Source organism: Bufo bufo, chromosome 2 (genome assembly GCF_905171765.1).
Source record: "Bufo bufo chromosome 2, aBufBuf1.1, whole genome shotgun sequence".
NCBI classification, from domain to species: Eukaryota; Metazoa; Chordata; class Amphibia; order Anura; family Bufonidae; genus Bufo; species Bufo bufo.
In genome coordinates, this window is record NC_053390.1 from 467623559 (window position 1) to 467636490 (window position 12932).

A 12932-nucleotide genomic window follows, 5' to 3' on the forward strand; every position below is an offset into this window, starting at 1 on the left:
ATGTCCAGGCACGTGACCGGAAGTAAGGTCACAGGATGGGACGTCGGGCGCCGTCTCATAGAAGACCAGGCGAGGGGCATTATAAAAATTCCATCCACATTAATAGGAGTGCGCTTCAGCCCCCAGCCAGCATCAGTGGTTTCTACCGGCAGCAAGACTGCTTTCTCTGAACCCTGGTTGCATCATACCTTCCTAAGCGAGAAGTTATGGAAGAAGATGTGGGTCAACGCACTGATATTCCAGAAGGAACAGATGACAGACCGCTTTTCCCTGGAGGGGGAGGGGCTTTCTTAACCCCAAATGTTTTTTTAAAAATTTGGGCCTAATATATTTAAATTTTATTATCCTAGAGTCCCAAAGAAGGGTCATAAAAGGAGGGATTGTGTGATTTGCTATCCCCTGATTGGGGAAACCCTTGTGTAACGATTGCATTAAAAAGACGACAGAAGAGGAGTCCCCATCCTTTTTGCTAAATATTAAGGAGCCGATTAAAACGGAAATTCCTTCATCTTTGAAGGTTTTTAAAAGGAGCCTTCCCTCTACTTCCAGGGGTAGACCATCTTCCCCTGTAGAAGCTTCTGATACAAATTTTTCAGAAGATGACAAAGAAGGAGAATTGTATAGAGACTCTTCACTCTTGTGATGATGAGGCGAGGGGGGAAGCCCTTAGCCTCCCTTGAAGATACTGATGTGCTACGTAAAGCCATTGAATGAAATTAGATAAGTATAAAAAGATCCATTCAGGATATTACGTTTGGGGATTTAGGCCATAAGAAACAGTTTTTCCCCCTTAATGATAACATTAAATGCTTAATCCAAAACCAGTGGAAAAGCCAGAATAAATTTTTATATTCCCAGGGCGATAAAGCGTAAATACCATTTGAAGAAGGGGAATCATCGTGCTGGGATAGAGTCACAAGAGTGGGCGCACCTGTGACCAAAAATTTCCAAAAGATATGCATTACTATTTTAGGATTTGGGCACCTTAAAAGACCCAATGGATAGAAAAGCTTGGGAATCCCCCACTCAATCCTTTAAACCTAATATTGCCACAACTTCCACGGCTAGGTCCCTAAAATTATGGCTCCAAGAACTAGAATCACATATTCAAGATAAAACCCCTAGAGACCAACTTTTATCATTTACCATTATGAAAAAGGTTGATTTTATCTCAGATGCCTCGGTGGATTCATTAAAGTGTAACTGTCATATTTTCAAGTCAAAATTCAAATTTTCATATATGTTGTTGCTGTGGTGATAATCCATAATCAAACTTATTATTGTGTTCACATATCACTTGTTTAATAAGATTCCGTCCATATCAACCACTCCCTCAAAAGAAAATCTTCTCAAGATGGCCGCCGATGCCCTTACCCTGAGGCCAAGACCGCCCTCCCTAACTTACCAGAATTACTTAGGCTCATCTCGGGAACGCGCAGCCTCACCCCAACCAATCGGCTTTCTCCACAGTTAAACACGCCTTCTTGCTCCTGAGAGTGCATACATATTATCCTCTGCATTATATACTGTCAGTTTGTGGGGGCTATTTCATTTACTTAAATAAAACGGCAGTGCAGGGGTTAATATTTATGTCTATTTCATTTATTTTGACTTGTGGCCGTGTACCTGGTCTAATAGAAAAGGCAGTGTTAACTAGAGGTTATTGTAGCTTGGCGCTTTATTAGTCCCTAGAGCGGGAATTACATTGCTCTAGAAGCAAGTAATTTCCACGGTTCGACAGGAGCGCACACGCCGTGTTCAGGACTGCCCACTAATAAGTCATCCGTCTTCTGTACATACAAGATAGGAGACGGAGGACACCTAGCAACGCTGTTTTAGCCACACAACTGAAATGCCTGGAGGAGCAAAGAGAAAGCTGCAATTACTAGGTAATTCAATACTTATTGAAAAGTATTGACTAGGGAACTATGGTGAGACCAAGCCAATTCCATAAAAAATAATAATAATAATAATAATAATAATCATCAACAACAGGGAATTTCTCTTTGGGCCCATGCTTGATGACCTTTTTGAGAAGGCATCAGATAAAAAGGACTATCAGAAACTTTTTCCTTCCACACAACTGGAAAAATCAGTTTAGCAGGGCTAGAAAAGATAGATACTGGAAGGAATCCTACAACAATAAAAGAAACAAGGGATTTTTGTTTAGTTCCAAATCTATCTCCAAGGACAAACCTAACCAACAATGAAGCCAGATACCTGGTGGGGAGCAGAATATCCTATTTTTCTCAGGCCTGAGAAGAGATAACAAGAATCCCTTGTATAAAAAATATAATCAGGGAAGGTTTTTAATTAAAATGTTCTACCCCTCCCCCCTCCAGAAAGATTAAAAAGCACAGACGTTACTGGAACATCAGAAAGAGCGTTTTTCCTAAAGAAATTTTTTTTTGCTCTAGACTACCAAGTTCTTATTCCTTTACCCCGTAGCGTAAGAGGGAGAGGTTTTTACTTCACCCTGTTTCTGATCCCAAAGCCCAATGGGACATTTAGCAGGATAATAAATCTAAAGGACTTAAAATCAGGACCTAACTTACAAAAATGCAGGATGGAGTCAATTCATTCTACAATAAAGTACCTGTTTCCAAACTGTGTAATGTGTACTAAATCGATATAAAGAATGCGTATTACCACGTACCAATTCATCCAAGTTCCCAAAAAAATTTGAGGGTGGCGGTCCATGTCAGGGGAGAAATCCTCCATCTCCAGTACAAGGCCCTTCCATTCAGAATCTCGCAGGCCCCCAGACTATTTTTTAAAACTCATGGCAGAGGTGATGGCTCATTTAAGGGAAAGGGACATTTTGATAGTGCCTTACTTGGACGATTTTCTGTTGATAGCGAAATCCCGAGTAATTCTCCTCGACCATCTTCATCAGATGATTTCCATTCTGCAGAAGTTAGGGTGGCAGATAAATTGGGAAAAATTGTCCCTAATCCCGTCTCCCAATGTTTAACCAGAGATGTTTTCGTTCCCGACCACTCCAGTGGAAGATACTGGAAACTTGGATGGTTCCAACCCTAAACTTTGACCAACCTCTACAGTTGAACCCTCAGGTTCTTTCCTCTGGTCTAGTGGTTGTCCCTAGAAAACCTGAATCAGGGATTACCTTGGGTGTTGCAAGATCAGCTAACAATAACAGATGCCAGTCCATTGGGTTGGGGGGCTTATTATGTACTAGAAGTCAGCCAGGGCAGTTGGTCATGAGCACAGTCCCAAGAATCCCAGAATGTGAGTGAGCTAAGAGCCATCCTGTTTGCTCTCAGGGGCTATCTGACAAGGCCGAGGGGTCGACATGTCAAAATGTTCTTGGACACTTCCACAGCGGTTGCATATCTGAACAGACAAGGGGGCACCAGGTCTCCATCTTTGATGTCATTAGCACTCAGGAAATTTTTTCAAACTATTATTCCTCTAGCTCTGTCTATTTCAGCTGTTCACCTCAGGGGGAAAGACAACATAGAAGCAGATTTTTTGAGTCATCATTCCCAGGGGCAGTGGTACCTGAACCAATCTTTTTCATCAGATATGCAACCTTTGGGGTCATCCCAAGTTAGACCTCTTCGCTACCAGAGAAAAGAAGAAATGCCATATTTTCTTTTCTCTCAACCCCAGGGACAACCCAACAGGGACAGACTCTCTCTCTCTCCTGGCCGAACCTTCTACTCTGTGCCTTTCCTTCTCTGAGACTAAATTCCCAGAATAGTTCAGAAATTGAGATCAGAACAGGTTAGACTCATTTTGATAGCACCCTTTTGGCCAAGGAGAACTTGGTTCACTTGGCTGAGAAGGATGTCCCTCTCAGATCTCTGGGTGTTACCGGTAAGCAGGGATTTCCTTCTTCAGGGTCCTTTTTTCCCATCCAGAGTTAGCGAACTTGCACCTGGCGGCCTGGAATTTGAGAGGGGGATCCTGAGAAGGAAAGGTCTAGCAGAAAACCAGTCACCTCAAAATTTTAGAATTTGGTTGGCTTTGAGTTTTTGTCAATGTTCAGTGGATCCGTTACAATCCCCTCCTATGCCAAAAATTTGAGATTTTCTCCAGGAAGGGTTGAATCAGAAACTGAGACCTACTGTAGTACTCTTAAAGTTCAAGTGCTTTCTTTGATGTATCTCTGACCTTACAACCTTAAAGAGGTTTTTTTTTAAGGCAGTTGGTAGACATGCTCCACCTGATAACCTTGGTTCTTTCTAGTCTGATGGATCCCCCATTCGAGCCGCTGGATGAGATTCTGATTGACATCCTATCCATTATGACAGTTTTCTTGGTAGCTATCACCTCGGCAAGAAGGGTAGGAGAAATTAGCGCCCTCTCTGCTAATCCTTCTTTTACCAATTTCCTAGAGGATAGAATTATTATTAGAATAGACCCAGCCTTCCTACCTAAGGCTGTGTCCCCCTTCCATCGTTCTCAGGAGATTGTTCCATCTTCTTTATGTCAAAACCCCAAAAAACGACAAGTAAAGGAAGCTGTATTGTCTGGATGTAAAAAGATTGCTTGTCCAGATATTTAGAAGTAACCCAAGTATGGAGGAAAACTTTCTACCATGAGAAAGGCTTTTTGTTCTTTCTCATTGTAGAAACAAAGGCTTATTCTCGAGTTTAGTTTTTTTATGCAATTCATTTTCTTTTACCTATGTTTGTAATGTCTGTCTGTAACTGGTATGCACTGATGTTAAAGCAGATTACTGTGTGTACTGCAGTGTATTGGCTTGGCTGCAGTTGCTGTGCAGTGGGTGAGATAGTTCTAATTTAGACAGGAGTCCCAGCCGATAAGGGTGGGATCCCATAGGATAGAGTACTTTGTACAGCCTGGGGTATTCTGGGGACAGCCTTCTATATCAACAGGGAAGCATATAGACATGGACATGGTGCAAGTGGTGGTGGTGGTGGTGTTATTGCTAACACTAGGGTGTTGTGGAGTCTTAGCCTTAAAAAGGTTGTCCAGTCTTTACTAAGTGATGATTGGCGGGTGTCCAAAATGCCTCACATGCCGCCCGATCATGTATCTCCATCTGCACTGTCAACCCTGTAGTGGAGGGAGCTTGTTACTACCGCACTGCTCCGACTGACTTAACACTGGACCCTCCCTATTGCCCTGGAGAAAGAGTAGTTGCGGTATAATAAAAAAAAAAAATGTCTATACATATTTCAGACTTCAAGAGCTTGCCAGACACCTTATCCTACCTAGCTGTAAAGTGTGGACCATTCGGGATACCATGGGGGAGATCCTGTGCTTGGGGATAAACAGGGATTCATGTTTCCCCTGCTAACAGAGTGAATGGCAGCTTTTCCTGTTTGAGTGTGTCAAAGGACAGCTGTCAATCACTACTGTGCTTGGGAGATGTACTCAGGACTAATTTATTTTTAAACAAGCCCAAACAGCCTTTAAAGAGTTTTTATATGAAAATAATTAATTAAAATCATAAAAAAAACTAATATGCCCAACCTCAACATTTCCCTATTTCACATGCTACACTGACAGATCTGCATAGAGGGATTACTTGCAATTTGTAGGTGTATTTGAAAAATGACTGACTATCAACCACATGCTTGATACCTGATGTGTTGATTTTAAAAAACTGCAAGGACCTTGACTAGTGACAAGTAAACTGATGAGCCCCACTGGGGACAGGGACAGATTCGAGGGATGACAATTCCTGTACAGCACTCTGGAATTTGTTCGTGCTTCATAAGCATGTCAGCTTAAGAACCAGCCATTATTCCTACATCACTTTTGTTTATGCATTTTGTTACAGAATATAAGCACAATGGACATAAGGCTTCTTTCACACCAGCGTTTTTGCTGGATCCGTTATGGATCGGCAAAAACACTTCCATTCTGATAATACAACCAGCTGCATCTGGTTGTATTATCTTTAACATAGCCAAGACGGATCAGTCATGAACTCCACTGAAAGTCAATGGGGGACGGATCAGTTTTCTATTGTGTCCGAGAAAACTGATCCATCCCCATTAACTTACATTGTGAGTCATGACGGATCAGTCTTGCTCTGCACCACATCGCAGACAGAAAAAAGCTGCTAGCAACGTAATTCTGTCCGCGATGGGGATGTAACCAAACGGAATGGAATGCATTCCATTTCGTTTAATTTGGTTCCCATTGACAATGAATGGGGACAAAACGGAAGCGTTTTCCTCTAGTACTGAGATCCTAGGACGGATCTCAATAGTGGAAAGGGAAAGCACAGGTGTGAAAGTAGCCTAATCCTGATACATCAGCCCTGGTTAAGGTAAAAAAGGCTGTTTACAGCAGGCATGCAAAAAAGACCGATGGAGAGAGGACACATCGAGTGAATGAGCTGAAAAGGGATGAGGAGACATTATGACATGTGATATTAGGATTTAACAGGAAAAAGGACAGAGGCAAACTATAGAAAACATGTCCATGATGTTGAACTGAAAAACAGACTTGTAAAAGAAACTGTAAACAATAGGTATATATAAAAAAGCAACATACGTCCATGTTGTAATTCCACTTGAACCCAAGTTCAAGTTGCTTATCAGAGCTGACAGCTTCAGAATCCCAACAGAACCATTTAAACTCCCCATACATAAAAAATATTGGGCGTTGTAGTTATTCTCAGTGGGAATCTATAGTATATTGGTGCTGGAAGACCACACTGGCAGTATATTGTAACGGCAGTATATTGGATTTTTTCATGAAAAAAATAAATATAAAACTCGTTGGCAGCAACACATCTCAAAGAAGTTGGGATGGGGAAACAAAAGGCAGAAAAGCAAGTGGTGCTAATAAAAAAAAACAGCTGGAGGAGCAATTTGCAACTAAGTCTCAAGACTGGGTATAAAAAGAGCATGTTAGAAGCAGAGTCTCAGGAGCAAAGATGGACAGAAGTTCACCAATCTGCAAAAATTGTGAAGACTTTAAATGGTGCGATATTCAAAGTGCATAATGTCCTCCATGTGCGTAAGGGACAAGGCCAACGGTCAATATTGGATGCTTGTGATTAGGGATGAGCGAATCGACTTCGGATGAAACATTCAAAAGCGATGCGCATAAAACTTTGTTCTAATACTGTACGGAGCAGGAGCTCTGTACAGTATTAGAATGTATTGGCTCCGATGAGCCAAAGTTATTACTTCGCGATTTGTACTGTAAAGAAAACATTTCCAGAACTATGGTTCGGTTGCAAATTGTACCTTTGAACCGAACCAGAGTTCGGGAAATGTTTTTTTACAGTAGAAATTAATTTATGAAGTTATTATGCGAAGTCTTGCGAGACTTCACAAAGCAATAACTTCAGCTCATCGGAGCCAATACATTCTAATACTGTACAGAGCTCTTGCTCTGTACAGTATTGGAACAAAGTTTTATGCAAATCGACCTTGGATGTTTCATCTGAAGTCGATTCGCTCATCCCTTCTTGTGATCTATGGGTCCTCAGGCGGCATGACTTTGAAAACAGGCATGATTCTGTACTGGAAATCACTTTACAGTTCTGGTGCACAGATCCCACTCCAATGACGTAATCAATCCAATCAACAAAATATTGATCCAGCATGGATCGCTTGTATGGCCACACTATCCAGGATCGACATGCAAAGAGGACACCTCGCAGGTTGTTTCCAGTGACAAGGCCTGATTAATATGCACCTATAATGCAAACGATTGTGTCCGTTCAGAACGGATCCGTTTGCATTATGAAGAATAAAGTCAAAACGGATCCGTCCTGACTTACATTGAAAGTCAATGGGGGACGGATCAGTTTTCAATTGCACCATATTGTGTCAGTGAAAACGGATCCGCTCCCATTGACTTACATTGTAAGTCAGGACGGATCTGTTTGGCTCCGCATCGGCCGGCGGATACCAAAACGCTGCAAGCAGCGTTTTGGTGTCCGCATCGAGAGCGGAATGGAGGCGGAACGGAGGCAAACTGATGCATTCTGAACAGATCCTTATCCATTCAGAATGCATTGGGGCTAAACTGATCCGTTTTGAACCGTTTGTGAGAGCCCTGAAACGGATCTCACAAACAGAATTCAAAACGCCAGTGTGAAAGTAGCCTAAAATGGAGAACTGTTCTGTGGCCAGATGAATCTGAATTTTAAATTATTTTTGGAAACCACAGACAACGTGTTCTGCAGACTAAAAAGGGGAAGGACCATCCAGCTTGTTACCAGTGCACAGCTCAAAAGCCTGCATCTCTGATAGTATGGGGTTGTATTAGTGCCTATGGTGTGGACAGCTTACACATCTAGAAGGGCACTATCAATGCTGAACCGTGTATAGAAGTTTTTAGAACTGCTCATATTTAGACGATGTCTCATTCAAGCAAAGCAATACTAAACCACATACTGCATACTTCACAACAGCTTGGCTTCTCAGATAAGTTTGGATGCTGAACTGGCTGCCTGCAGTCCAAACCTTTCACCAACAGATATTTGGGACCTCATGAAAAGGAAAAATCCAGCAAAGACCACTCAGGACTGTTGAGCAGCTCTAATCCTCCATTAGACAAAAATGGGACAACATTCCTCTCAGAAAACTCCAGCAATTGGTCGCCTCACTTCCCATACGTTTACAGACTGTGGTAAAAAGAGGGCATGCTACACAATGGTAGACATGGCCCTGTCCCAACTTCTTTGAGATGAATTGCTGCCATTAAGTTTTAAAGGAGTTCATTTTTTTAGTAACATCATTAGTAACATCTGATATGTGTTTTATGATCTACTGGGAATAAAATATGGGTCTATGAAATTTATAAATCATTGCATTCTGTTCTTATTTACATGTACTGATGTTTTACACAGCGCCCCAACTTTTTTTAAAATTGGGGTTGTATGTATTTAGACAGTATAACATGCAGACCGCAGTTGACACGTCACCCCAATGAGCATTTTGCTATTTCTTTGTGTGAAGGGTGGAGCTAACCGCTGTCTGTATGCTATTATTATACCATTGTATATTATACTATACTGCTTAGGGTTGGTTCATACTAGCGTTATGGAGCCCGTTATGGCTTTCAGTTATAAAAGAAAATAACGGAATCCATAAGACAGAAGGACGGATCCGTTTTGCTGCCCATAGACTTGCATTATGACGGAATGCAAAATGGAAGCCTTTAAAAAGGCACTCTGTTTGCTCTCCGTCCTAATAGAGGTCTATGGGAATCAAAACGGATCAGTCTGGTTCCCGTTATGCAAGACGGAAAACAAAGTCCTGTCGACAGGACTTTGTTTTCAGTCTTGCATAATGGGACGCAGACTTCTATTAGGACGGAGCAAAACGGAATGCCTCTTCAAGGCTTCCGTTTTGCATTCCATCCTATGGATTCCGTTATGTTCTGTTATAACGGAAAGCCATGACGGACTCCATAACACTAGCGTGAACCCACCCTTATTTGAGTTGCATCCTTTAGCTTTTTATTGTATTTGCTCCTTTATAATGTCATGGGAATGTAATCACATGTGCAGTGCCATTTTGCACTTCATCATTTTATCCTTTATGTACTTGATGTACTAATATCCCCCTGCTACCACTTATTTGCATGGGTTGGTTTCTGCCTTTTTTATTGCCACGTTTATATATAGATGTAATAAAGATATGTTCATTCTGCTTTATACAGTGTACTACGCACTATTTTGCAGAGGTTACGTGTTTAATCTTTGCTATAGCACCTAAGTACTGTTGGTGTATTGGTCAATTTTGGGGGGGGGTTAGCTTTACAAGAATATCAACACTTGTATATGCCTGCATGTAGAAAATAACAAGTTATCCCCTATTCAATTGATAGAACTGCTAGATCAGCTATAGTCAAGCTCTGGGTATCTATGGGACTGATGTAGACAGTGTATTGCGATTGGTGTCGGTCCCAGCAGTCTGTATCCCACTGCTCTAGCAGTTATCCCTATTCACTGAACAGGGTATAAGTTGTTATTACTAGGATACCCCTTTAAAGAAGACCTGTCAGCTCTTCAAATAATGTCTGTATTAGTAAATATTTATTTCCCACATTCTGGAGAATTCTGCATTGTGCCATTCCTCTGTACGAATGGTCAAAATCCCCTTTGTCACTGGGTTGTGTGTGCCTACACAGTCTTAGGCTACTTTCACACCAGCGTTTTTGCTGGATTCGGTAGGGTTCAGAAAAAACGCTTCAGTTACTGATAATACAACTGTCTGCATCGGTTATGAATGGATCCAGTTGCATTATCTTTAACATAACCAAGACGGATCAGTAATGAACTCCATTGAAAGTCAATAGAGGACAGATCCGTTTTAAAGATGGTAAGGCGACTTGAAATGCTCTTGAATGCAATGCTCACACTTTTTTTTTTTTTTTAATACAGGTAAATCTTGTTTCCCCTTTTAAATCTAGTCAGTAGTTTTCAAGCAAAGTTCCAGGTTGATCTGAGCAAATAATGTATGCCAAACCCAAATAAGACGTTTGTATGTTCATAAAAAGTATAATAATTTCAAACCTTCATTAATGCATTAGTTCTTCTAACAAGGTTTACATTAATATACTGAAAGTGTCTAGAACCAGTCTAGACATAAGGACTCTTTTTTTCATCTAAAAATAGTCTTTAAGATGACTGTAAAGAACTTACAAAATATATGTCCGTCACGGGCACTTCATCTTCCTCAGATCGCTGACTGCCTGTTTCTCCAACTGGACATGTCCTCCCAGTACAGCCTGAGGCCTCGCTGTAAAGACAAATAGCTGCAATAAATTGATTGCAGGGAAAAATTCCTTAAAGGGAACCTGTCACCTGCAAAACGCATATTAAACCGACCACAGTACCTTACAGTATCCCCCAGTGTGTTGCTAATCATATTTTTCTTTGCTCTTTGCGTTTCTTCATACTTGTTAAAAACGGTTGGCGCTGTCTCAGAGTCAGGCTTGAAGTCAAGGGGGCAGCGGCCTCCTTGCTTTAAGTAAAGCTAAGCCCGCCCCTTACCCCTCCTCTACATTTAGATGGACATGCTGCCGGGATCGCGCTCTTCTAGCGCATGCGCGGTACGCTGCCTGTTACAGCGCGATCCTCACTCACCCGCCTACATTTTGCTGACTGCGGATGCTCCGGACAGTTTGATTGTGCGCGCGCCCGGCCGTCACGCTGTAACAGGCAGCGTACCGTGCATGTGCTAGAAGAGCGCAATCCCGGCAGCATGTCCATCTAATTGTAGAGGAGGGGTAAGGGGCAGGCTTAGCTTTACTTGAAGCAAGGAGGCCGCTGCCCCCTTCACTTCAAGCCTGACTCGGAGACAGCGCCAACCGACATTAAAACAACGTTTTTAACAAGTATGAAGAAACGCAAAGAAAAATATGATTAGCAACACACTGGGGGATACTGTAAGGTACTGTGGTCGGTTTAATATGCGTTTTGCAGGTGACAGGTTCCCTTTAAATCCTACGTATACTTTCCCTCCTTTATTAGGAACCACCCCTCTAGAAAACCAATTATTTTTTTTTGCTCTTCAAATTTGGTACATTTTTTTTACCCATGCTTTTCCTCCTCTGGTAGAATCACAGTATCCGATGGTCTGGGCTCCACCTCAACTGAAACCTGCTGAATGTCTTCTGCTCGTGTCTCCTCATAAGCCCTAGAGAGAAACAAAAAGGTATAAAACAGAGCTCCACCATAGTTTTATTGAGAGGTTTTATTTAGAGTGTTCGCAGTAGTATGCAGATATGTGGCGATAATAGATGGCTTCACTCTTTAGCTATAAAAAGGGGCAAATATTTAAAAACAAAATACTCCAAATAGTTTTGGATTGTAGTTGGATCACTTCTTGGAGCATTGATTCCTACAGCCGGACACAGCAGCATACTGAATGTGCTGCAGACTTCAACGCTGGAATAAATCCTTGCAGTCACATTAACCCCTTAAATGGGGTATTCCGGTTGTTTGAAGTTCTCCTATCCACAGGTTAGGAGGAGGATTACTACATCGGTGGGGGTCCTACCACTGGGACATCCACCGAACATGAGAACGAGGGCCCCGTACAGACCAATTTCACTGTTGACCTCTGATATTAAGATCTTGGTGAAAGTTTTAGCGAATCGTCTACAGTCTGTCATCTCCACTATTATTCCTAGTGATCAGGCGGGATTCATGCCTGACAAATCTACTTCAGTAAATCTTAGATGACTTTCTTAATATCCAGAGAAGGGTCGAGCCTGTCAGAGGTCGAGCCATCCTTTCACTGGACGCGGCTAAGGCATTTGATAGCGTTGAATGGAGTTATCTTTGGGAGGTGTTGCGAGTCATGGGGTTTGGGAAGACCTTTATCTCCTGGGTCCAGTTGTTATACAATGGCCCCACGGCTAGAATACGGGATAATGGGGGAACTTCTGAGTCGTTTAGATTGGGCAGAGGAACCCGACAGGGATGCCAGTTATCCCCCCTTCTGTTCGCCATCGAAATTGAGCCGCTTGCCTGCATGTTGCGCTCATCTGATAGGATCAAAGGATTTCCCTGTGGGACCTGGGAGGAAAGGGTATCCTTGTATGCGGATGACATACTAATATACAGTGGGGGAAATAATTATTTGACCCCTCACTGATTTTGTAAGTTTGTCCAATGACAAAGAAATGAAAAGTCTCAGAACAGTATCATTTCAATGGTAGGTTTATTGTAACAGTGGCAGATAGCACATCAAAAGGAAAATCGAAAAAATAACTTTAAATAAAAGATAGCAACTGATTTGCATTTCATTGAGTGAAATAAGTATTTGAACCCTCTAACAAAAAAAGACTTAATACTTGGTGGAAAAACCCTTGTTTGCAAGCACAGAGGTCAAACGTTTCTTGTAATTGATGACCAAGTTTGCGCACATTTTAGGAGGAATGTTGGTCCACTCCTCTTTGCAGATCATCTCTAAATCCCTAAGGTTTCGAGGCTGTCTCTGTGCAACTCTGAGCTT

The 12932-nt window shown here is 41.9% G+C and overlaps 1 protein-coding gene across 6 annotated transcripts in view; it reads right to left on the bottom strand.

The window, feature by feature from the left end:
- Positions 1–12932, bottom strand: part of PIP5K1C (phosphatidylinositol-4-phosphate 5-kinase type 1 gamma) — a 105094-nt gene that overhangs the window by 11683 nt on the left and 80479 nt on the right. For all 6 annotated transcript variants that reach the window (XR_005776273.1, XM_040417691.1, XM_040417690.1 and 3 more), the window contains 2 exons: positions 11508–11609; positions 10613–10709 (listed from right to left, as the gene is read on the bottom strand). Coding sequence is in view for 5 of the 6 variants with exons in the window: in XM_040417691.1 (XP_040273625.1) it covers positions 10613–10709; positions 11508–11609 (199 nt within the window). In the remaining variant the exon portion in view is untranslated. The remainder of the gene's footprint in view (positions 1–10612; positions 10710–11507; positions 11610–12932) is intronic.